This window comes from Natrix helvetica, assembly GCF_964273705.1.
Source record: "Natrix helvetica genome assembly, chromosome: 4".
NCBI lineage: Eukaryota > Metazoa > Chordata > Lepidosauria > Squamata > Natricidae > Natrix > Natrix helvetica.
Genome location: NC_138550.1, coordinates 92,073,090 through 92,100,520, shown reverse-complemented (window position 1 = coordinate 92,100,520; position 27,431 = coordinate 92,073,090). Strand labels below are relative to the sequence as shown.

General features: G+C 37.8%; 1 protein-coding gene across 1 annotated transcript; it reads right to left on the bottom strand.

Annotated features, from left to right (window-relative positions):
- Positions 1-1,258: 1,258 nt before the first annotated feature.
- LOC309391836 (glutamate decarboxylase 1-like) lies at positions 1,259-26,587 on the bottom strand. The gene is made up of 12 exons (XM_081952633.1): positions 26,517-26,587; positions 20,596-20,708; positions 18,947-19,062; positions 16,423-16,502; positions 14,987-15,041; positions 9,788-9,904; positions 8,491-8,555; positions 7,161-7,239; positions 5,565-5,714; positions 4,971-5,078; positions 2,682-2,771; positions 1,259-1,772 (listed from the first exon to the last, which is right to left on the bottom strand). Coding segments are annotated over exons 1-12 (1,149 nt in total). The 5' UTR covers positions 26,519-26,587; the 3' UTR covers positions 1,259-1,598.
- Positions 26,588-27,431: the final 844 nt, after the last annotated feature.

Here is a 27,431-nt window from a genome sequence, read left to right as displayed (position 1 = left end):
TCCATGCAATCATTACCTATGCTGTCACTGTTCTTCCATTCAAATGCCACATGAGGTAAGGCTGTTATCACCATCTTTCTAATTATTGAATGGGAACAGCATCTAGAATAAGCTACTCTGAAGTGATGGAGTTGCTACCAAGAACCCCATCTTCGGGGCTTTTGACTGCTTGCCTGTATCTACTTAGTACAGGGATATCAAACTCACGTCGTCACGGCAGCGTCATGACATATTGGGACGTTTTTCCCCTTTGGTAAACCTGGTGTGGCATCCAGCCCATGGGCCGGGAATTTGACAACCCTGACTTAGTGCATGCATTTCCAAAAGTATTGGACTAAGAAAAGTATGCCACCCTCACCCACATCCTGCTATAGACCATCACAATAATGACTAGCGTGTTTTTGCCCAATGCCTAGGTTTGAGCCTTGACTGAAAGGGATCTAAATAATCTTTATTATGAAGGATTACTTCTAGTTGTACTCCAGTCATCATTTTCAGTTTCCACTTTGTCTTTGCATCCAAATTTTGATGCAAAGTAGTTTTGCATCAAAATTGCTGCAACCACTGCATGGGGCTGCTGCAACGGTCTGCATGGGGCAGTGGTATGCTGGAACGGGATCGGCGTCCACCACGTGCGCAGTGCACACATGCGTACCCACCACCCGTGACCCTCCAGCTGCTCAGCCCTATGTGCATGAGAAAATGCTCCAGTTGGCTCAAATAGAGGTAAGGAGAGTGGGCAGGCGGGTGGGCCCTCCAGAGCACCGTACCGAAACGGTATCTGGTGTTCCCAGCAGGCACTGGTATGCCCATACCGATGCGTACTGGTTGTATCCCACCACTGGCTTGAGGCTGCTGCAATGGTCATAAGTGTAAAAACTTGTCAGAAGTCACTTTTTTCAGTCACTTTGAACAGTCACTAAATGAATCATTGTAAGTCAAGGATTATCTGTATTTCTGATAATCATTGGTTATTAATTAGTGGAGTGCAGTGAGAAGGACTGCCATCTTGGATCTAACTTGACCCTGAGCATGGTGCCATGAGATGTGTCTATGTGGGTTTTTTAAAATACCCAGTGTTTGTATTGTGCATGGTGATTCTCACACATGATTTCTCTTGGGGATTACTTATGATCAAACAAGATAGCATGATCGTATGAACTTTTTAAGAGGTTTTCTTAGGCTTCAGCCTATGGAAAAACAATGCTCGCTACTTTGAATAAAAAGACATGTAAGATTCTTTACCCACTTAATGTACAAATACAAGTTTCTTGAAAAATGTTATATTTCATCAGATCTACTGTAACTCCTTTCCCAGTATGTTTCAAACCTTTGAATTTCACCCCAACAAATAGCAGAAAGAAAGGAAAGTACAGCGCAGCACTTTTATGAAAAAAATAACAACAGACCTTTGTCAATCCATGTTCCACAACTTTGACAACTCTAAGATGTGGACTTCAGCTTCCAGAATTCTTAGTCAAGAGGGCTGGCTGGGGAATTCTGGGAGTTGAAGTACACTCCTGTTAAAGTTGTCAAGGTTGAGAAACTCTGTTGTAAAGAATCCCCACAATACTAATAATACATTTTTTTTCTGATTATCATAAATCCTTCCCAAGTCTTTCAATTTCTTCCAAGAGGAAATCAACATCTGATTTTTTGGTTGCTGGATTAGAGAAAACCATTCGGAAAAAGTTGACATTGTCCCCCAAAGGTTGGTAGCTAACCATAGTAGTGCCTTCTTCAATCATCCTTGCTTTTATTTTTGGAGCTACCTGGATAGATAGGGAAGAAAACAATACATAATTCCCGGGATAATGCATTGAAGAGACTAAGGAAAAAGTAGTAGCAGCCATTATTTTGGAATGATGGCAGAAATATGATTAATTTTAATTAATTAAATTAAATTGTATATTTTTAATTAAATTGTATATTTATATCTTATAAAAATTTTGTGAACCTTATGCTTATCAATATTGACATTTTAGAGATGTCTTAATATTGATATTAACATTTTTTATATTTTAGAGATGTCTTCATATTGATATTAACATCTAAAGATTTAAACATGCTAGTGTTAATATTCTCTAGTCAATACGGTATAAATAGCACTGTATTCAAGTAATATAATGTATTATTTATGCCTTATCATAATTCAATAAAGCAAATTAAGGAAATGAAAAAACGATTCAATGGTGTGTCTTTCATTAGAAAAAAAAATCAAGTAGAAACATACTGGAATGAAATGTTGGATGACACCATGCAGGACAGAAACAATCAGGTATGTCCATCAGAGGCTAAAGGCAAAACCAGACCTTCTGCCATTGCAGATTGCATCTACTATGCGTAGATTAGACTACCCTTCCCCAATTGCATGATCCTACATCTGTACTGTCATACTCAATGGATCATCGGTAAAGATAGTAGGAGTTGTCCTCTAATATATTTAACTTACCTCAAATGTGGATAGAAGATAGAACATTTTAGTTCCATGGAACACTTGTTCCAACCTAGGGCTTTTCAACTTGGCAACTTTAATATGTGTAGACTTCAACTTCTAGAATTCCATATCCAGAATGGTTGGGTAGAGAATTCTGGGAATTGAAATCCACACATATTAAAGTTACCAAGTTTGAAAAAATAAACCCTGCTCTGACAGAAAATGTACACATGAGCTTTTTTACCTGATGAAGTCTTTTGTCTCTTTCTGGCCCTTTTGGGATATGTCGAAGACTTGGTGGGATATACCAGAAACATACATTGCTGAATTCAGGCTTGAAGATTTTTTTTTTTAAAAAAAGAAGAGGTAAAATCAAACATTTTTATTTCTGCAACGAATGTTCTACTTCATCAAACAGGCAGGGGAAGTTGTAACCTGAAGTCTTATAAACAAAATTAAAATAAATCCACTCTATGCAAAACCCTTACTATCAATATGAACCCATGGTAAGCCCATGATTTTCTCTTTTGGCATTTTCTTGTACCTAATGACATTGCACAAGTTCTTCTCTTTTCCATTTAATGCCCAGCATTAAAAAAAATTCATTGGAAACTTCAGCCACTCTACTTCCTTCCTTCAGAATTGCCTCTTCATTAAACACAACTATTCATGCCTGTTTAACATAGGGTAAAATATTTTCTACCGCCAACCCAAGTAAACATCATGAAATAGCTCAGGGGTCACTTCTCCACTGCGGAGTCAAAAATCTTAATGAATTAAGCTGAAACTTGTTTTTATTAACTTCACTGCAATCTTAAATATTGGCTGAATTTGTTTCTGCATGAATATAAATTTTAACTTATTTTATTGAGAATTATCGTTGGTTCAGGTGTAGGATATTTCCATGAGATGTTTATTAATATCTACGGAGATAAAATGTGTGAAAACACAGTCTATTTAAATTTCATTAATTATATACAAGTCTCTGAGGCATCTCAAGAGCTATTACATGTTTTAAATTTGATTATTTTCCATTAGCTCAGAAAAAAAGTGATGTGTGTGAAGAACATTCCATAAATACCAAAATTTAGGCTGTGGAACCTTTCCAGATCTAACTTATGTTTATTTTAACTTTTCATAGTCCTTTTTTTAGTTTAGTTATAATTTTACAACTGATATTTGTGAAGCATTTTTATGTCTTTTGATTCATGTTGCACATTTGCTACTCTATTTTTTTCTCTCCTGGGGCATTATGAAAACTAAGGATTGCCTTTTCTGATGTTCACATATTTATGAAACATTTTACATTTTACACATTAATAGCTTGGGGAAATCTCTGGGGCTTAACATCAAATAAATATGCAACCACATGAATTTGTAAAGAAGTTCTGGAAAATGTAGAATTCAGGCATTAGAATTCTACTCAGCTGAAGCAGAAATGTGAGGTTCATACCCATTTTTAAACATATTTTTATTTAATCTGATTAATTTATTTGGCAGCTTCTGAACCTAGGGAAAAAGATGATTCATTATTCCTAGTCACTGGAAATCTTGATTCACACCCAGAATGTGTAATGCAAAGAATTCACTTGCATGAAGGTTCATATGCAAAGTTTCAGCTAAGGAAAAAAAAAGACTAGGAAAAAAAAAAGGATTGGAGAGGGTGTGGGTGGAAGAGAAAAAAACATATTCATTCCTTCTAATCCAGCCAAGAAAGATTGGAAGACCTTTGTAACTTCTGTGATAATTAACTTAGTGTGCCCATTTATTTATTTTATTTATATCCTATCCTTATTGTGTTTACAAATAACTCAAGATGGCAAATACAGGCAATATTCCTTCTTCCTCCTATTTTCCCACAATAACAACCCTGTGGCATAGATTGGGCTGAAAGCAGAGGTGGGATTGAAAAACTTTAGCAACTCGTTCTCTGCCAGATTGTTGGATGGGCGTGGCCATGGTGATATGGCCTACTCGGCATGGTGGGGGAGTGTTTCACCCTCCCCATGCTCTGGAGGCTTTCTTCGAGGCTCTGGGAGAGTGAAAACAGCCTCCCCTGGGCTCCAAAGGCCCTCCAGACACCAGACATCTGGAACTTCTGGAACTTCCGGGAGGCCCGTTTTTTGCCCTCCCATCCCAGAGCCTCCGCATGGGCCCTGCACTTATCTGGCATCCAAAACAGGCCGTGTGGAGACTCCTGGGAGGGGCAGAGGTAGGTGGGTGTGGCCAGCCAGTCCTTTCAACTACCAGTTTGGAGAACCAGATGTAAAATGGTCATCCGGTTCACTCGGACCAGTCCAAACTGGCTGAATCCAACCCCTGGCTGAGAGAGACTGGCTCAAAGTCACCCAGCTAGTTTTCATTGCTAAGTGGGATTTGAACTCACGGTCTGCTTTTTAGCTGGTGTCTTAACCACTAGACCAAACTGACTCTTTTCATCCTTTGTGAAGAAGACTTTTGTGGGATCTGGAAACTATAGATTAACAAATTAAAGAAGTAAGACAGAGACTTCTTGCCACTCTTAACTCCTAACCTCAGCATCAAAAACCATCTCATAGTTCTTTCTTGTCTTGAGTTCCTTATAAAGATATTCCGCAAGTTCCATAAATGTGTTGATAAGAATTTCAAATCCTCCTGTGCCCTGTAAGATACAAAAGGCAGAACAAACATGAGTCATTCTATTATATACTGCAAGTTTGCAAAGTAAGATGTCAATGATTTATCTGGGGGCAACAAACAATTAAAATGAGGTCCTCCCACTGTAAAGTAACATAATGGCTATATTGAAATTTCAGAAGCTGACTTTTCAAGAATACAAAGATTCCTCTGCAGATTATTAGAGCTTCATTAAAAAGAAGACCAACAATGGTAGATAAATACTTTTACTGCTGACGCCCAGAAATACTGAACAGAATCCATATTATTCTTCATTCATTCATTCAAATGTATTGCAAATGGATATGTGTGTATTCATTTATTAATAGTATTAGTTTTCATTGAACAAAATATTCTCAAGTGATGCAGTTTGTCACAGAAGGAACTAAATCTAACATTAAAAACTAAGAAACTGAAACCGACTCGTTCATCTTTAGTCGGATGCTTTATCCAGTAATGAATGTGCTCCTACTTTAGCTCTCCACATTAGCCATAATTTGAAGACATCAACATGTCGGCCACACTGGATTGTCTTGTCTCCGGTGTCATAAACTGTATCATAAGCCTTGTCTGGTTGGAAGAGATAGTCAGCATGGAGTTGATTGCAGGCTTGGAGGAGACCCTAGAGGAGATACAGAATGAGAAAAGCTTTTACCAACAATTTTATTTTACATATTGTTATGATCTGATATCCTTCTAAAAATGAATCGGGACTGGACTGTGATTCCCACCAAGCCAAATGTATAATATCCATGTATTACAAGTGCTCCTCAGTTAATGGCCATTGTTCAGTGACTAAAGTTGTGATAGTACTGAACAAATGGTAATTACAACCAGTCCTCAAAATTCTGGCTGTCACTGCAGCCCTGTGCTCATCGTTGGTTCATGATTCAAGTGCTTGGCAACAGTTGTAGTGTCTCACGATCATGTGGACTACCTTTTGCAATCTTCCTTGTCAGTTTCCCCACAAGCAAAGTCAACGATGATGCCAGCAGGGAAGGTTGCAAGTTAGTTCCATCACTTTTTTCTCCTAAGGAGCCCCACTTGTATTCCGTAGAAAGCTCGTGCTGGAGCAAACCCTCCCCAGTTCCACTAAACATCTCTATTGCCTGTAGATCCATGGTGGTACAGTGGTTAGAGTGCAGTGCTTTAGGCTACTTCTGCTGACTGCTGATTGCCAGCAGTTTGGCAGTTCAAGTCCCGCTGGCTCAAGGTTGACTCAGCCTTCTATCCTTCCGAGGTCAGTAAAATGAGGACTCACATTGTTGGGGGCAATATGCTGACTCTAAATGACTTAAAGAAGGCTGTAAAAACAATGTGAAGTGATATGTGTATTTTTCGGACTATAAAATACACTGGAGTATAAGCATCAGCATCATGATTTTGAAGAGGGAAATTAAAAAAAAGGTTTTTGCACTCTGCATGCCTCTCAAACCCTCTGCATGCCTCATTTTTTGCAAAAAAAAAAGGGTGGGCATGCAGAGCTTTGGGAGGCTTGTAGACTGCACTTGGGGGCTGCCCCCCCAAAATGAGCAAATAATGGCCTGTTTTTGCAAAAACAGCCTGTTTTTTTGGCAAAAAAGGGGGGCATACAGAGCTTTGAAAGAATTGTAGAGTGCTTCTGGGGGCTAGGGAGACGGGCAAAAACAAGCAAAAGAGCTCTGTTTTTTGTTCGTTTTTGCCCTTCCCAGTCCCCAGGAACACCTTGCAAGCCTCCCAAACCCTCTGCACATCCATTTTTGCAAAGGGGGTGGTGTTTTGGTAGGCCAAAAATTCTGTATTCAGTGTATAAGACGCACCCAGATTTTCACCCTCTTTTTTAAGGGAAAAAAGGTACGTCTTATACTTCGGAAAATACGGTAAGTCTAAGTGCTCTTGCTATTGCTATGATTGCTCAAAAGTAAGCAAATTCATTTCAGTAAAAGTAGCTTCCATGTGATACAATGGGTGCCTTGTCCTACAAATCTTTCCTTGTGCAATATTATACCAACATTATTTAGATAAAAATCTTATTTTTATAGCAAACAAGTAGACCTACCTGGACTCCCCCCCAAAAAAAGGAAATTACCTTTTCATGGACTAAAAAAGCTGAGCACTGTAACGGAACACCCATCAGTTTGTGAGGATTCCATGTAACAGAATTGGCTCTAATTAAAGAAGAGAATATCTGCATATAATATCTGCAACTGCATTAATATCTGTGCTGATATCTGCAACTATATGATTATAGAAACTCAACAAAAAAAACATAGAAAGAAAAGGGATGTTAAATGTGGAACGCTTAAAAGAAAAGAATATCAGGGTTTTTTTAAAGCTGGAAAAACATAAACTCTAAAACTATATACAGATCACCGATCACACTATGATCCTCTGTAAATGTACGCATTTCTTAGTGATTCAGGCACCATACAATCACACCAACTTAGTGCACAACCACTAATCACTGTATATAAGCATCAGACTGGAAGTGGTTGATGGATTAAGGGAAGACCCCACTCCCGTGTGCATCCTGCTTCCTCTTTTTAATTGTAATGTAATACTGTCATTAGAAATATTTATTGTTCATGATTTTGTTGTCGTTGAATGTTTGTAAGTCACCCGGAGTTGCCTCATAGTGATATAGGTGGCAAAGAAATCTAATAAAAACAAACAAATAAAATAAATATATTTATAGATAAGCTTTTTAGTTTCTGGTTATTACCGTTTCTTTTACTTTGTACATAAAATGAGGGAAGCAGGGACGTGCGGTCAGGGGAGGCAGGGGAGGCAGAGCCTCACCGCTCTCATCATGAAAATAAAAAAAAGGGAAAAGGGAAAAGGCACACGTGGTCCGATTCCCTGCCTTCCTGAGTCAACATGAAGGGGACCGCGGAGTGCGCTCCGCCGGCTCGCGCTCCGTGGTCCCGTTCATGTTGACTCAGGAAGGCGGGTAATGGGACCACGTGTGCAGGAGGCTGAGGCAGCCTCAGCCTCCTGTACACGTGGTCCCATTCCCCGCCTTCCTGATGACGTCACCAGCCTCACCAGCCATAAACCTCACCGCACGTCACTGGGGGGAAGTATTCCCATGTTCAGTTTAACTGCAAGTGTGAATGGGGTTTTTTTAGGGGGAAATTGTACCCTCTGACAATTAGCTGAACTGGGTCTATTAATGTTTTTTTCTGTTTGCACAACATACAGTATATCTCTTCCTCCTTCAATTGATGCACAGGTTGTAGAAATAGGATCTAGATTCCCCGCCACCCCCTGCTACTCATAACAACTTTGGTTGTTCATGAATCATTATCGTTGTAATTATATTCTTTATCTTCTCTTCAGGGAGAGGTTAAAAACAAACAAACAAAAATAATATATTAATATCACTGCTGTACAAATAAATTGCATCACAAGATGCTTACCTTTCAATGCCGCTCAACTTATGGGAATGCTTTCTTGACAATAATAAACCGCCTCCCCACGATGCCTATTAAAATTAAACACACAGTTATCTAAATGAAAAGATTCCACCTGTTATCACATTTTGCCAGCCTTACTTACTACCTTTCAAAAATATCAGGGAAAAGAGAAACTAAATCCCAAAATGATAAAACAGAGAAAAGAGAAAAGTCTGATTGTCTGATTTCATAAATGTTTTGCTTTTTACTAAGTAGAAATAGTTCTTTCTGTTCTGTTATATTCTGGGAGAGGAGCAGTGCTTGAATGGAAAGAATGGAATTAAAAATAGGATTATTTTTAATTATAGGAATTAAAAATAAAGGTTATTGTGTTAGTATTAATTATATACTTCAATAGTGGAAGGAAAAACTAGAATATCCAATTTTGGAGAATCAATGATACCAAGTGTGAAGGAATGGAACAGGAACAGGAACAGGAACAGGAACAGGAGTGGAGTGGAGTGGAGTGGAGTGGAGTGGAGTGGAATAGAATAGAATAGAATAGAATAGAATAGAATAGAATAGAATAGAATAGAATAGAATAGACTATGGAGGTCTTCTAGTCCACCCCCAGGAGATCCTATACCATTTTAAGTGGCTGTCCAGTCTGTTCTTAAAAACTTCCAGTGATGAAGCGCCCATGATTTCTGAAGGCAATGTGAATATACATCTTACAACTTAAACATGAAATTGACTAATTAGAAAATATTATTTCAAATTTATTTAGACACTCAAAGAATGATCATTATATATTTTTTATGTGGAAATTGTAAAATATTTAAAAGTAACATCTTTCATGGTTATCTCTACTCATCATTTGCAATTATAAATCAATTTTATAAATCAACCAATTCACTGAGTTCTAGATTGTCTTAATAACTGTTATTTATACACATGTCTTTGGTGCATGTGTATGTTTATCAGGCTGTATACATCTATCAAATAGGTTTTATACAATCTGAAAAGAAACTAGAGTTTGAAATATCCACAGAAACAAACAACCTCTCTTCAAATCATTAAAACCACCCAGAGTCATTTTGAAAGGTAAAATGGGCTGCATATAAATTTGATCAATCAGTACACACATTTTTTTCTAGACTCATAAAACTGATTTGTCAGCTGCGTTAAGCTGACTTTGCATATTGAAGAAGCTGGGCCTATACATTGGTGAGGGAACAGTTGGCAGCAGCTTGTAGAGCAGCCCAACTTCTATCTCACCACTAGTTTGTTGCAGCATTGAGTGTGAAAACAGCGATCTTACATCCACATGCATCCAAAGATTGTATTTTTCACAAATGTCAGCAATGTTAGCAAGAGGATCAAAGGCTCCATAGACAGTTGTCCCAGCTGTGGCACTAACATACAGTGCTTTTTTCCCCTGAAAAAGAATACAACATCCTACATTAAAGCACATGCAATTTGTCCTCTGTCATAATCATTATTATAATTAAAACATCTTTCCCTTTTGGATAGGGTGGCTAGGTTCTGTATAGTTAGGACATTTTAGCTGAGAAGAGATCAATTCATGTATGTAACGACTTGTGTACTTTAAACTTTAATAACTTTAAACACCTTCCTTATTAACTACCAGATAATAAATATCACATTCATTAAAATATGACAAAATATGACAATAAATAAAATAAAATAAAATGCCTTCTTTCAACCAAACAAAGCATATCTTGTTACACCCTCAAGTGAAGACTGATTTCTGGGTGATTCATGGTAATATGGACAACAATATGAAGTGATTTGCCACTGTTGCCTTCTGGGATAATTCTTAATCTAACACTTCCCTTAAAAGTACAACTTTGTCTAAGTCCTGTTTACCTTCTAAGCCCACATACCATTATTAAAGTACTACTGAGTTTCATAGACATTATTAGTAAATTTAAAAATGGTGAGTCTGTGCATCCCAAAAAAAAAATTTATGAGAATATGCCAAGAAGAATCTGGGATCATAGGACACATCTGAAGCACTTGAAAAAATAAACCAATAGTAAAAGACTGATCCACCACAGTAATCATTTTGTGGACCCATCTTGTTTCCCTTGCAAGCATTAGACAATCTATTATCTGATGTCAAAATTGTAAACATGGCCATTGACTGAAAAGATTGTCTATCTATTTTAGCCAAAGTCTCACAAATTTGTATGTATGATCTTGGAATTGAGAAAGGGAAACACATTTTCACAACAGCAGTGAATACATATAGCTCAAGGCAAGGTTGGCATGTTCCATTCTTGGACTTCTAACTTGATTTTGAGGTTGCAGAGATTTCATTGACTTATTAGATGACATCACCAGGAAAATATTTTGGAAGATTTGTAGGTTGGCAAAGAATATATATCTTTCTGTTTTGCCTGCTTTCTTAGATGGGATGCGGACAAGTGTTTTGTAGAAACTAAGGCTTTGTTGATTCTTAAGGTACTGTTCTTTTTCTATGATTGCTGCATTGTAGCTTGTTTTATTATTAGATTGGTGAGGAGTGTCTATAATCTATCCAGCTACTGGTGGATTAATCTATGATGATTGACTGTTATTGAATGTTGACCTGAAATACTCTTTTAATACATCTATAGAGAGGATTTAATCTACATTAGTTGATCACTTTTTTTGCTGACTGCAAGTTTGCCCGATATCCCTATGTGGTGTTCACAGTATTTGAAGTTTATTTTATATATGATTTCTGTTTTATCTCAACTTAGCATTTGGTCTTTTGGTTTGCTTAATATATTCTTCAAGAACTTTGTTGGTTTGTTTACCATGGTTATTTTAAATTTGATTAAAATAAATTTGAGATAGGAGATGGCTATAATTTTTATGGTTTGTAACATTTATATTTTTGTTGGTTGGCTTGACCTTTTGATGAAAATGTGTGGCTATCTTGGGCTGTCCACCCTTTCGCCGAATGGATTCCCGGGAGGAAGGAGTTAATCTTGGAGCAGCTGAATGCTGGCGGAGGGGGACCCATCCCGATCTCTTTAATAGTTCTTAAAGGATAAGCAACAGACAACTGTAAGTTTGTGTTCAACTTATTTGAAACCGAAGATTAGAGGGGGGTGTTTTCTCCCCCCCCCCCCTTGGACAAAGCGGCATTTAAACTATCTCTCTCTACATCGGAATGGAGAGAGAACAAAGGCTGACTTGCCACTTGAATTAACAATGGGAGAAAGATTGTAATCACAGTTGCAAGAGGGGATTGCTGAGCTGCTTTCTTAAAGAATGGAAACTTTTCCTCTTCTCCCTGCAAAAGGAGGAGTCAAGATGGCTTCCCCCCCACCCCGTCTTTGTTTTTGTACTTATAAATGAAGTCTGCCTTTTGAAACCACCTTCGGGGGGGGAGTCTCTGGTATTGTCTTAAAACATCCCCTAAAGGCTCTCTGGACTTCTCCTATTGCGTGGTCTTCCTGGATTTTGATTATTTGACTTTCCCCCTTTTGAGGTATCTCCGTGCCTTGGAACAGTGAAGGAGAACTAACTTCTCACTTTCGGTTTTGCCTGCCACCTTGGATCGGATCGGCTGTGCACTCCTCTGACACCATTTTCTTTGTAAAAGACTTATCATCTCTGAATTCAGACAAATGGGACCTAAAAAGCCACCAACAGGCAAGTCATTTTCAGCTCTTGCTTCTGCCAACCATGCAGCAGACCAAAATTACTTCATTGTTACAAAAATAAGGGGCTGGAGAGAGCCCAAAAGAATTATCTGTCAACCAAATGTTTCAGGAAATTATGAGGAGTCAAAAAGAGCTGAAGAAGGAGGTGGCAGATCTCAAAGACGAACTCAGAGGGATACAACATCATATTACAGAAAATAAACAGAGAATTGTGGTGTTGGATGAGGGGACAGCTGGGCTGGAAAAGGAGGTTAAGGCAGTCCGGAAGGGAAATTTAGACCTGGATAACCTCATGGCAAAAATAGAACTTGAAAGAATGTCCTTTTTTATCAGATTCCAGAACCTACCAGAAACAGAGAATGAAAATCTTAAAGATATTATGAGTACAATTTTAGCAGAATATATTAAGACAAATAAAGAACAGTTGTGGTGAGACATGGATCTGGTTTATAGGATTAACTCAGCATATACTAGAACCCATAATGTTCCAAGGGAGGTACATGTTAAATTTCTTAGGAGGACCACGAGGGATGAGGTGCTAGGGGCCCAAAGGGAGGGACCATTAAAATATCAAGATAAAGAAATTACCATTCTTAAGCAAATTTTGAAAAAAATTAGAGAAAGAAGGAGGAAGTATTCCTCCTTAGCAAAGAAACTACACAATAACGGAATTTGGTTTAGATGGTTATTGCCAGAGGGAATGTTGATTTTCTGGGAGGGAAACAGAATTAGAATTTAACATAGTTGAAGAAGCTGAAGCCTTCACTAAAAACATTTTTCTCTCCTAGAGGATGAAAATAAGGGAGGTGGTGAAAAACGTAGCAATATACAAGATATGAGGGAGGGGGGTATGGCTCCATCTGGAGACAGGGAGGAGGGAGCAATATCAAAAAGGCTCAGATCACAAAAATAAATGTATTTGAAATATTATTGTAATTGCTGATATACTAGAAAGTGACAAAGAATGAGATGATTGAACACATGATTGATATAATGTAAGAATTCTGTTTATGCTTATCTTTTAAATGTTATTTTCAAAATTGAAAAAATTATGAGATTTGGAGGGACTTCCACCACTAGTATGGGAGTTGCCAAAAAAAATTTATGCACCTTTGTACCCTTTCTCCATAAATGTTTTAAAAAACCAATATATTTTTTTAAAAAAAGAAAATGTGTGGCTATTTAGTGTATTGAAAGTGTCATGTAAGTAGTTTATTTCTTCTTTACGTGATTCCAATGTGTTGCAGTGTGTCATGGATCATTTTAATATTCAGTATTGTTATGTGCTATTTGGCTGAGATTATTGCAGTTGGAGATTTGGTTGGTGGGTTGTTTTCTGGAAGATTTATGTTTGCAATATGCTGTATTTTTGTATAATTAGGAAATCTATAAGGGTTAATGTATTGTTTTCTGTTTCTGTGAATTTGATTCCCTTGTAAGTAAGGTTGATTCTATTTTTTTTAACTATTATTTTTTATTTTGACAAAGATGTCATCTATGTAATGGATTCAGATTGGAACTGAGACAATGGAAAGACTAATTTCTAGATATTACATTGCTGTTTCTACTATGTATGAGTTTTGAGTAACTTTGATCTTTTTATAGATTTTACTTTCAAACTGGAAGCACATAGTGAGGCAGAGAAATATGAGTTCTATAGACTTGTATATTTTAATCTTATGTCTTCAGTTAGGTTAGGTATGTTATACAACAACACAGAAATTGTTTCGTTGCTAGTTTCTGGCTGCCATTTTTAATATTTTCTGTGTACATTTGCATTAGATTATATTGCAAGATATAAACTAGATTTATTATTATTTCTTTTTTCTTGCCTTTAATTTATTTTGCGATCACTTTTGACTCTACACCCAAAATGATGTACATGTTTCTAAATGTTAGACTTCCAGGTGTTTTCAATTAAAATTGCGATATAATGGCAATTACTGTTCTTTCTTACCAAGCTCAAAATCTTTCCTTTAGTTCCAAACCACAGTATTTTCCTCTTCTGCATCATTATTAGGCTGTTCTTGAATTTATTATCTTTTTATTAATATATTTATAAACCACTTTTTCTCAAGTAACTTCAAAATCATGAACAATAAACATAAGATAAACATAAGAACTGCATGCAATCAAAGCACTGATAGTGAAACAGAATTTGAACATATGCTTTTGCGACAGTAAAAAATATAATAAAACAGAGTAACCAGCTAAGTTCGAAAATGTTTTTAAAAAAGACCCACCTGATATTAAAATTATTGGAGCTAGTTGTACCTCTATAACACTATGGTTGAGCTTACTCTACAAGGATGCTATTTTCTCCTTCCCCACTGCTTTTCTATTATAAATATTTGCAGCCTGCCGAATGCCAGCATTTTCTAATATAAGAAGTGCCCAAAGGACAATTTTACTTACGATATCCTTCTCTGGGGTGTAATTGAACTGTGAGGAAGAAGAAAAATTTTATGATCTTTTTAAACCACCCTCTCATTAACCTGCTTTTTTTGGTGACGGATGTCTACACTAGAAGTAAAGCTGAACAATGTGTTGTTGTTTCTATCGGTATCTGCTCATTTGTCTTTTCCCTTTTGGAAAACAAACAAATGAAAGAAAACGTTTCTACATATTTCTAGATATCCCACTAAAGCCAAATTGCCATTAGCATGATAATTCCAAATTATAAACCAAATTATGTTTCAGAGGAATAGTTGCGTGAGTACAGACTGAAAGATTTTACAGGTTTCTTGGGACATGAATCTTTGAAGGGAAGTAGCCTACTTTATCAAATTAATAAATATGCTATAAAGCATGAAACCAATACAATAAGAAAACAAACAAACCTGTCTCTTGACTTTGATAATATTTTCTTCCAGTTCAGATGGAATCATTTTCCCTCTGTTTAAATGTTTTAAAAAGTGAAATGTAGCATTTGATAAAGATGGCATGCTCAAATTTTCCAAACATGTAAAAAAAAAACCCTTTCTTTTGCAAGCGAAACAATTCACAGATAAGTACTTTTGAACAAATCCCCATGAGAATCAAGTCCCATCCAATCATTCTCAAAATGGACACACCTATATACACAAAAAAACCACACAGTAAGGTGAAGAAGAAAGGAAGAGTTTGTAGGTCTAAATTCTCCATTGTTCATTTTCTTCATGATACATGGTAAACTTCCTCAATACTTAGAACAATATTCTCATTAAAAATGCATTTTTAGAGGGAGGCTACTGTTAGATATTAACACAAGCTACTGTGGTTTCCACTCCAGTCCTCTGTTTAGGCGAGAACAGAGGTTCAATCTGATTGGTCGAGAGGTCTGACAGCTCCCTATAAAAGGAGAGCTGTCAGACCTAACTGCTGCTGGATTGTACAGACTTGACTGTTGTAAAAAAAAGAGGTTGTTGCGTTAAACCTGAGTCTGCCTTCTCATTGCCCTATCTAACAGCTACATTAATAATTATGTGGGAACTGCACAAGTAGAGTCATCTACCAATAGACAATCACCTTTGAATATGCAGAAAACTGTGAGAATAGGAAATAAAGACACAATAGAAGTCATGAAGCCATGAAAATCTCCTTTTCCATCTCAAGGAATGATAAAGGATATCAATGAAGTCCTTATCCTTTTTTCCCTCTTGCCAAACAAAATAAAATAATAAAATTAAATTTGTTTACTGCTTGGAGAGGAAGTAGACTTGGATTTACAGTAGAAGTTCAGAAAAAAAACTCATTTATTGTTTTAAATTGTACTAATATTCTTCGTTAAAGCATCATTCATTCTAATGGACTCATTCATTATATTCATTGGTGTTCTTGATATCCTTATACATAAAGCCATTTTTTTTCCTGTGACAACAAACTTCGGCAGCTACATCTTGATGACACCAATGGGGACAATAGACCTAGTTTGAGCTGATATATTATTTATGAGAAATTAATTGATACATTTTACAAGAATCCCTTGACTTCATGGCAGATCTGTACCATGCTGGAGGAAAAATTGTCTGGAGGCAGTAATTGAAATAACCTATGCTGCTCTGGGGAAAGTACCTGTTTTTCGTTGTTTGTGAAATGATCCAGGGAAGTAGAAATTACTGTCAAATAACTGACAACTAAGTCATTTGCTCAGGGAGATTTAACCTACTGGGAAGGGAGGGGGTGCATTTTGTGAAAATAATGGAACCGGAAGATGAAAATGCATCTCTATCAAAGAACATTAGAGGAAGCGAATTGTACATACTGATATTATGCAGCAAAACTTTAAGAACCTTACCTTTCATCACATTTGATAGCAATAACATTATCTACCCCAATTCCCACAACTGCTGCTGCCTTTTTTATAGAATAGTGACTCTGTAGAGGAGAAATCATCAAATAGAAGAAAAAAAAAAAGACTTCACAAAATGCATTAGAGATCAACAATTTTATAACTTTCCTTGTTTTAAGAAAAATGAAACATGGTAACATTGAGTTTAAAACCATGACTGGTCTGCTAACATCAGTGGGACTACGGTTCAGTTTTAACAATCCTTATAATTGTATCTGGTAGCAAACCCCATTGAATCAAATTAGAGGAACCTGTGAATAGGTAAAGGTAAAGGTTCCCTTCACACATATGTGCTAGTCATTCCTGACTCTAGGGGGCGATGCTCATCTCTGTTTCTAAGCCGAAGAGCCAGCACTGTCCGAAGACGTCTCCTTGGTCATATGGCTGGCATTACTAAATGCCGAAGGCTCACAGAACTCTGTTACCTTCCCACCAAAGGTGGTCCCTATTTTTCTACTTGCATTTTTACATGCGTTTGAACTGCTAGGTTGGCAGGAGGTGGGACAAGTAACGGGAGCTCACTCCATTACACAGCACTAGGGATTTGAATCGTCGAACTGTCAACCTTTCTGATTGACAAGCTCAGCATCTTAGCCACTGAACCACCGCTTCCCTTTTAACCTGTGAATAGGTGTGTATAAATAAGAAACAAATTAAGACTTAATAGTGATGATATTAGAGGAGGCAGCAGATGACTTTCAAAATTCTCAATACTTTTTGTCAGGTGATCAAGGAATTAAATACTTCTAAGGAGAAAAGATTTCAAAATATTTTTTGAAAGTCAATTAGCAATGACCATAATACAATTTACTTCTTTTGTGGGGGGTTTGTTACTGGTGGAAGTGCTTCCCCTCTCTTTCTCAGTATTGTCAATTTCATATAATTGTGGGGCATAATGCAAAAAAATAGCAATTACCATAAACAATTTGAATCTGTTTTGAGAAAGTTACCTTCCTACCATAGGGAGGGTGAAATAAATAACAATAAAATAAGATAAATTATTTTCATTAAAGCTTACCTCATAAGTTAAATTACCAATTGAGTGTGGCTTGTCTAAACTACAATCAAAATATCACCATAATATAACTGTTGTGATCCACATGGAAAATATAATCAAAGTTTATAATTCTTTGATTTATAGTTTATTCATTTATAACTGCTCAGGCTAGTCATCTTCCTTAAATTGTGACAAAGTGAGAAACATTTTATGCGCATAGAAATTTACATTAGGCAAGTCTTTCACATCTGATGTTCTCACATCTGGGTTCCGGCTTCTTCTACTACTGGTTTGCTCAGGGACATGCTGTGAGTGTGCGCATGCTTGTTGTATGCTACGCACACATGTGCAGAACTATAAAAATGCTTCTGCACATGTGCAAAAGCAAAAAACAAGATGGCGGCCCCTACCGTGCCACCAATAGAACTGGTTTGTGGGCGTGGCCAGCCAAGTTACTGCCTACTCGGCCGAACCGGGCCAAACCAGTACAAACCCACCTCTGATGGGAGTTCTGTTACTCATAGTTTTCCAGTTCTCCCAATTATATCTTTAATACATAATAATAATATTTCTAGAATAACAGCCAGGAGTTCAATTCTCATTGGTTCCAGGTTGACTCATCCTTCCATATTTCCGAGGTTGGTAAAATGAGGATCCAGGTTGTTGGGGTAATATGCTAACACTGTAAACCACTTAGAAACGGCTGTAAAGCACTATGAAGTGGTATATAAGTCTATTGCTATTGCTATTATAACACACCTAGAGCCATTTGCAAAATTGAAATCAACAGCATTAAGTTGTCACAAAAATCATATGGTGCCAGCAACATGGAGCAGGGATGACTGCAACTATAATAACTGTTTCTAGGCTAAAATTCATGTATTAGATACTAGTCATTGACTTTGCTCTGAGTTTTGCACAACTCTTGCGGCAGTCATGACAGAAATAATTCACAATGCAGTGAAACCACAAACGTACATTATTGCTATCAGGGAGCAATATTTCCTCACCTCTATAACTAGCCCTGAATTATACATTAAAAATTCATTTTCCTCCCATTTAACAAGGTAACTTTCTCGTGGTAAGTAATCAATTGCTAAAATTAGGGCGAGTGGAATTGAGAGTTGGTGAATGTCAGTCCTTGGAGGTAGGTAAAGTCAGGGAAAAAAATCATTAAGAGTCTTGAAATGTACTTTAATGCTTTTGGGTATTGTAACTGAATTTTGAAAGCCTATTAAAGCCCTCCTCTATTCCAACATATAGTTAATACAATGAAAGTGGACTTGCTTTGAATTTCTTTGTCATGGTTTCTACTTTCCCAGGACTCGGATATCTTTTCTGTCCTGGCTCTACATTCTTGTGGCATTCCATCACACTGAGTGTTCATTCAACAATCACGTCTTATTAAAATAATTGCAGTCAGCCACAGTCAAATAACTTTATACAAGTGTGATTGCACACGTAAATACTCACATGTTCAGAAATAAACAATATTATCTCTGGAAGGGCTGCCATGCCTTTGGTTTTAATCTCAGGGTAGTATTTATAGCGAGAAACTAAAACACTGTAGAGGTTTGATATGCTTCCCCCTGGTAAAAAATTAGATTTTATTACCATTTGAATAGCTGAGTGTCATTGGGAATTAATGCTTCATCTCATCATTTCAAGTCAAACAGACAAATTTCAGATACCAAAGGCAGATTAATTTAAGTTATTCCATGTAGTGAATATGGATCATCCACACAGGTAATGTTCTCAATTGCAATTTTCTAGAGGCAGCTTATTTCCATTCAGGACATTTTTCATTGCCAAGGAAGATCTGTGTAGAAAAGCCACGGAAAGCTTGCTATGGAAATACAACTAACCCAATTACATTCTCATCCACTAGGATACAACATAATTTATTAATGTTAAAAATGATGTTGCATTGATTCCAACATGCTGAATTCCACAAACTGCTATGATACTCAGATGGCGCATCATTGTTTCAATCTGGTATGGTCCATCTTCGTTGATCAGTGAAAATTGCTATCATCTCTCATCCACTGGTGATTTGCAGCTTTGTTATAAAGCTTTGGGTGCCACAAAAATAGTTGAGAACAGAGAGTAGAACAGAATGACTAAGTATGCCTTTTTTCTCTGTGGGTTCTTATGACAACCCAGCCAGGAGTGGGTTGCTGCTGGTGTTGCTGCCAGTTTGGTGTGCATATGATTTGCGTGTGCGTGTGTCAGGTGCCTGTAAATAGATCTGTGCATGCGCAGAACATTAAAAATGTCCAAAAAAACATGCCGCGGTGACCGGAGAACCAGTTCGGGGGCGTGATGAGCCTGCCGTCCCTACGGATCAACGACCCAGTCACACTTTCCGCTACTGGTTTGCCCGAGCCAGTGCGAACCGGTAGCAACCCACCTGTAAATGCAGCCAGTACAATGATTTTGCCATTTCTATATTCATTTTAAGGAAGGAAGAAAGTATTGAGTGGAGCCCAAGGCTGAGATTGCTGTCTCCAAATCTGTGGTAACATAGATCATGCCAGGGACCAAAATTTTGCTTCCCTTTACCTCCCTCCCTCTACTGAAGTCATGCCCCATTATCCTCCCATAGCTTTTATTCTACTGAGGAGTGAAAAGCAATTGCTCTCAATATGAAGATGTCACCTATTTCCACATAGAAAGAGTAAGGAAAAGATAGTCATCTCACTGGAAACAGAGGGGAAGTACTTCCACAGGCTGGATGTAGAGGCCTTGCAAGACACACCATTATCTGCAGATGAAAGTTTCCTTTCTCTGCCTTACAGTGACTTCACGTGTTTGTGTGTAGACAGAAATAAAAAGAGGAAGATATGTTATCCTTATGTATGTATGTACAGTACGTACATATATTCCAGTTATTATTTTTATAAATAACTCAAGAGGAAAATGTAGCTAACACTCTCTCTTCTTCCTATTTCCTATTTCCCCACAATCAGTGTCATGAGTTGGACTGAGAGAGACTGGCTGATCCAAAGTAATTCAGCCATCTTATATCCCTAGGGCAAGATTGGAACTCACTATTTTAAATGTCAACAGATTACACTGATCCCATACTTTGAATAACACTGAAACATTTTTAATCTACTTACCTGGAGAAAATATGCCATCTGATTCCTTTTCTTTCCATCCAATAATTTCCTGCATTTTCTTCACCAGGATCGCCTCCATTATGATGAATACTGGTGCTATTTCATATGTAAACCTGTTCACGTATTTTAATGTAATCAACATAACACAGTCAGAAAACGCAGAAACCGAAACATATCCAAATTGCTTGACAAAGATAAAAGCAAGCAATAATGCAGAATTCCATCTGGTTCAAAAAGAAAAGTTCTATTCACAGCTTCCAGTAGCTATACATACAAATAAAACTATAGAAACATAGCTAGACTAATGCATGCATGCATATAGAATAGAATAGAATAGAATAGAATAGAATAGAATAGAATAGAATTCTTTATTGGCAAAGTGTGATTGGACACACAAGGAATTTGTCTTTGGTGCATATACTCTTAGTACATAATTTGACAGTGTTGTGGGGATTAGTTGTTTAGCAGAGTGATGCCATTCAGGGGAAAAACTGTCCTTGTGTCTAGTTGTTCTGATGTGCAGTGCCCTATAGCATCGTTTTGAGGGTGGAAGTTGAAACAATTAGATATTGTTTCAGTAGATATTTTCACAGCCCTCTTTTTGACTCCTGCAGTGTACAGGTTCTCAATGGAAGGCAGGTTGAGAGCAATTGTTTTTTCTGAAGTTTATCCCAAGGCTCACCTAGAATGTAGCACTGGATATGTACCTTGGGCAAGTACTTCATCATTTTAGTCATTGTCTATCCACTACAGGAGGAAGGTCTCTTTTGCATATTTCCAACCTATGTGGTCCTGAGCTTTCTTTTGCCAATTAGGTCCGCAATACTTGCAAGTACTTATAACTACTTATGTGCAGCTAAACTTAGAATAACCTTTCAAAATTCTTAGTGTCACTCCTACTTTTCTCAAGTGCTTTTCTTATTATCCATTTGTCATTTTCTAACTAATCACTAAGCATGCTTCAGCATTATATGAAATATTAAGGGAATTCTTTCCAACTGTTCTTGAATTACTAATCATAATATACTATTTTTTCTCATGTTATTTTAAATTGTGATATAATTTAGTAATAGATGAATAGATATGGAATAGATTTTTAAAAACAGTGATGAGTACGTATGAGCCTAGTGATATGTAATTTATACTAGCTTGTATTTAATTGTGTTTGGGTGTTCCCTTCTTTAGATGGTCAATTATAAATAGAAAATCAGTAACTTACTAGATGGGTAGGCATATAAATTGAATAAATCAATACATAAAAGTTGTGTTTGCTCATTCTAACTTTAACTATATGAAAATTTAAGTTTCCAGAAGGATGTCCTTGAAAGAAAAGGAACTGTAGGAAACTTTCTAATAGAAAATGTATATAAAATATGAACAGTAGTACAAATTGTTTTCACGTCCATACGAAATGGATGAGTTGGAGCTATAGTTGCGTATTGTAGAACCTAAGGTTTTAGGTCCCTAGGAAACTAAGAGTTTAAGGATGTTATGTACACACTAATTTTAAATATCAAACATGCTGCATGTCAATCAGACTGTTTAGCAATGAAAAAGAACCTTTTTAAAAGCTTTTGAAGAGTTGAACGTATGCCATCTTGTATCACAAATGGCACTCTTCGTTCCATCCAAATTATGACAAGAGAAAAATGATTACATTTGCTGACATTTTGTATCATTTACCATGACCATTAATTCTCTTTGTATCTGGAGTTCTCAACAACTTTCCTACTGACTCCTGTGAATTTTTTTCAACAGTTCCCCCCCCCCACAAACATTTCTTGCACAATAACCATCTTGTTAAAATTACCATGGAGATGAATTCTGATGCTCAGAATGTTACACGTGACTGAAGTATGAGCAAAAGTATTTCAATTTTTCTGTGTTGAGTAGGACTACCCTCTTCTATAATCTCTAAGCACTATTAATATTGGTAGGTGAACTACTTGAGCATTAAAGTTTGTTTTCAACAACAAATGCCAAATTATTTTTGTTTCTCTTGAATAAAGAAAAAATGGTGGAGAAGGTACAGGTAGTCCTTGACTTATGTTTATTTAGTAACCATTGAAAGCTACAATGGTACTGAAAAATGTGACCATTTTTCACAGTTACAACTTGTGCAGCATTTCAAAATTCAGATGCTTGGCAACTGGTTCATATTTCTCATATTTCTCACTGTTGATGTGTTAATAAATGAAATTTGTTATTTAAGTAATTTAAATAAATTCAGTAACATTCTAATTACCCATTTAATATACTAATGGAGCTGTTGTAAGATCAGCCTTTAAAAAACTTGGATGCTGGATCTTATTAGCTTCTAATCTCTTTATGGTATTTGCTCTCTCTATATTACATTGCATCAATGTAATGTATCCTTGCTATGTGGGACCATCAGAGATATTATGTAGGGCATAAAATTATTGGTAGTCCTTGACTTACAAAAGTTCATTTAGTGGCCGTTGAAAGTTACAACGGCATTGAAAAAGCAACTTATGATTATTTTTCACACTTATGACGGTTGTAGCATCCCCATGGCCATGTGATTTACATTTAGATGCTTGAAAACAGGTACATATTTATGACAGTTGCAGTTTCCCAAGGTCATATTTTGCGATCTTCTAACAAGCAAAGTCAATGGGGAAGCCAGATTCATTTAACAACCGGATTACTAATTTATCAATTAACAACTAAGGCAAGAAAGATCGTAAAATGGGGCAAAGCTCACTTAACAAATGTTAACAGAAATTTTGAGTTCAATTGTAGTCGTAAGTCGAGGACTATCTATACTACTAATGAGTCTACAAAATTGTCAGCATTCATAGGACCTGTGTGGCTGCATTCTGGACCAGCTGGAGCCTCCGGGTGCTCTTCAAGGGCAGCCCCATATTACAGTAGAGAGCATTACAGTAGTCCAGGCGAGAAAGGATGAGGGTGTTAGTGACTGTGCACAGGGCATCCCGATCCAGGAAGGGACGCAACTGGCATACCAGGCAGACCTGGTAAAAGGCCCCCCTGGTCACGGCCGTAAGATGTTCTTTTAAACTAAGCCGCATATACAGATTGCGGGCCCTCTCTGAGGGGGCTAAAATTTATCCCCCAATCATCAAAGATGGTACGTGATGCACAAATCGGGATGCCGGGGACCACAGCCACTCAGTATTGGAAGGATTAAGGTTGAGCCTGTTCATCCCCACCCAGATCCGCACAGCTTCCAGGCACCGGAACATCACGTAGAGGGCATCGTCAGGATGGTTTGGGGTAGAGATGAAAAGTTGGGTATCATCAGCGTATTGATGATACCATACCCCGAAACCACGGATGATCTTGCCCAGCAGTTTCATATATATGTTGAACAGGAGGGGTGAGAGAACCGACCCTTGGGGCACCCCACATGTGAGGCACCTCAGGGTCGATCTCTGCCCTCAGTCAACATGAACTGCGATCGATCCGAGAGGTAGGAGAGCCACCACAAAACGTTGCCCCCCCACTCCCAACCCCCCGAGTCGTCGCAATAGGATACCATCGTCAATGGTATCGAAAGCCACCGAGAGGTCTAATAAGACCAGGACAGAGGAACAACCCCTGTCCTGGGCCCGCCAGAGATCATCAACCAACACAACCAATGCCTCCATGCTGTACCCGGACCTGAAACCCGACTGAAATGGATTCAACTAGGCAGCTTTGTCCAGGTACTGGTAATTTAGCGATTTCTCAAAACTATAGTCCAAAGCCAGATGGGAATTTGTTTGCATATGCTTCTTATTAAGAAAGAAAGCATGGAAGCATGTGCAGTTTAATCCTAAAGAAAAACATTTTTTCAATAGAAAAATGTGGCTTTTTATAGAACACATGCTTCCAATACATTGCAAATGCTTATTTATTTGATTTACATACTTCCCAGCTGGTAAATTCACTTAGTTCTATATAAACACATAAAAATTGAGAACTATATGGAAATGGAAAAAATGAAGGTGACAATATAAAAAGCTAGTATAAAAGAAATAAAAGTAACACATTAGAATATAAAATGGTCATTGGAACATCTTGTTTTAGTACTTTAAAAAGTGTTTGTTCATGTGCGTATGTGTGCACCAGAGGTGGGTTCCTACCGGTTCACACCAGTTCAGTAGAACCGGTTCGTCAAATCTACTGAACAGGTTAGAAGAGGTTCCACCGGTGGACCCGGAAGTAAGTTCCGGAACACCTGCCCCAGCTCTGTTGCTCGCTCGCTCCCCCCCACCGTCCAGAAGCCACTCCCCTTGCCCATCCGCACTATCCTAGCCCTACCCACCGCTCACTGATTGGCTGATTCACCAATCGCTGACTCACCAATCGCCCTGCCCACCTCCAAGAATCCTATCTAAACCCACTTACCTTTTTGCCTGCTTGGCTCTCTATTGCTGCCTGCCGACTCTGAGGTGAATAAGCTGCAATTAAGCGTGGGGCAGGGGGGGTAGTGGCAGGCCATCTGGAGCAGCCTGCTGCAGCCCTGCACTATTAGCGAGTCCGGTGACCTTTTGCGGCCTTGCAAGGATCCTGGGCTCACTTATAGCACAGGGCCACAGGGCCGCCAGAAAGCACGGCTGCAGGGGTGGGGATGGCTGTGGGAGCTTATGCGGTGCGGCCAGCATCTTTGACAAGTTCAGGGACCTCACAAGGCCTTTGCAAGGTCCCCGGACTTGCCTAAGATGCCTGGCCGCCAGAAAGCACGGGCGCGTAGGTGGGGACGTTGGCGGGAGCTTACGTGGTGCGGCCGGTCTCCTAGGACTTCCTAGGTGCCGGCTGCACTGTGCAAACTACCATCTGTCTGATGGTAGTTGCCAGATTGCCAGATTTTGTGTGTTTCTGTGTGATACCTGGTTGTTTAGGTAATTGTGAGGTGGTTGCTGGTTCTGTGAGCTTCCTGGCACTGTCCTTTATAATTTCCCACAATGCCTTGATTGTTTTTATTCCAGTGGCTTTGTCTTTCCTGTTTTTAGGGTTAGGGAAAAAAACTGGTTTCATCTGCAGTCTTTTGGTGGGAAATTGTTATTTTTTGGTGTTTTCCTGGCACTGTCATAGTTTGTGTGTGTGGGTGTGTAATGTCCCGCAGTTATCTACACATTAATAATGATCAAGTACTAATAATATTTCCTTATACATTTTAGTGACCTTTCCTTACATAATTGGTGTTTTCTTTCATACTTTTAGATTTCTAATTGCTGTTTCTGTTAGTTAGCAATTGATAAAACAAATCCCATGTGAAAAAATATTTGAAGCCTTCTTGATTTTAATTCTCAATGTATTCATCCCTGCAGATTCTAATATTTTTTTCATTTTCATATCTTTGTTTCCTCCACTGTTGTGCAAACACAATTCCAGCAGTTGTTAACATGTGTAAAATTAAATATGTATTGTATTCCCTTTGAAATACAAGTTGTAAGTAGCTCTTTTATTGTTTTGTGCATTTATTTTAATCTTATTTAAGTAGTAAGTGCACAAAATATTAAATTTCCTTTTTTATATCTTCTTTTTGTAGATCATCCACTGGGGAAAAGAATTCAGTGACATTGTCTTGACCACTCCCATCCGGTGACATCACTGCCAAGCCACTCCCACCCAGTCACATGGCCAGCAAACCACTCCCACTCAGTCATATGGCTGGCAAGTCACTCCCACTCGGTCACATGGCTGGCAAGCCACTCCCACAAAGCAGGCCACACCTACAGAAGAGGCTCCAAAAAATTTTGAAACCCACCACTGGTGCGCACACATGTGTGCATATGCACAGGCAATATATAGAGATATCACTGGTTGGTGACCCTTGGAGAAGAATCTTTTTATCAACAAAGTCCTTCCTTTGTTTGAGCTTGTACAGTCTTTTCATTCTTAAACAGCAACTAAATATTAATCCCATATAAAACTGAGATTACAGTACATACATGTTTGTATTTGCAGTAGCTGTCAACCATTCTCCAACAAGTCCTATAATGTCAAGGCCACTGGAGAGTTGATTGAAATAACGGGGATGTCCTTAAAAATAGATATGGTAGAAATACATCATTTTAAGACACTCTTACTATTGCAATAAAGCAGCCACAGGTTGTTTGAAGATAGTGTAAAAAAGTCCACGTGCCTATGTGTTTTATATCTAAAAAGAGTTCACATTTTTATGGGACTACAATATCCATCAAAACATTCATGTCACAACAGTGAACAAAGAACAAAAATCTCATCAAAAATCTGCATTACAAAAGACATTTCTGAGAGAGGCATCCGAGAATGAATAGTGTCAAAAATTATACAGTCCATGAAAGTATGCACTATGAAGATTTATATTTTAAAAGTCTGCCTCAGAAATGCTTAAAATCATAAACTCTAGCATCAGGAAAGGCAGAAGACCCTCTCCTCCCCAAAATTATAGTCTCTGTAGAGAATTAGCATTTGCAGACATTTGTTAATGCATGAAAAGTAATGAAATTAGTTTAGCTAGTAAAATCCTCAGAATATGCTTGCTCAGGGTGGAACAAGAAAATTGTGTGCACAAGAAACCCGAGGGCCACAAAATTAGGGAACAGATGATTATGCTGAACTAAATACATATTATTAGTTACCTGTTTTAACACCATATTTCAAGGTGTCCCTGCAGTCTACAAGAATTTGCTCCAGAGGTTCAGGGTGATCAGAGAGTTCCAAATTGAAGCCTTCTAGGCCTTCCAGAAGCTGATGTGGATGGTGGAAATCAAGCACTTTGCTCTTTCTATCTACGGCCTTTTTTATATAACTGAAGATAATATCTACCACTTCATGAAGAAAATGTTTGGTGCATTCCTCACCATTCCAAGCTGGCAACAAAT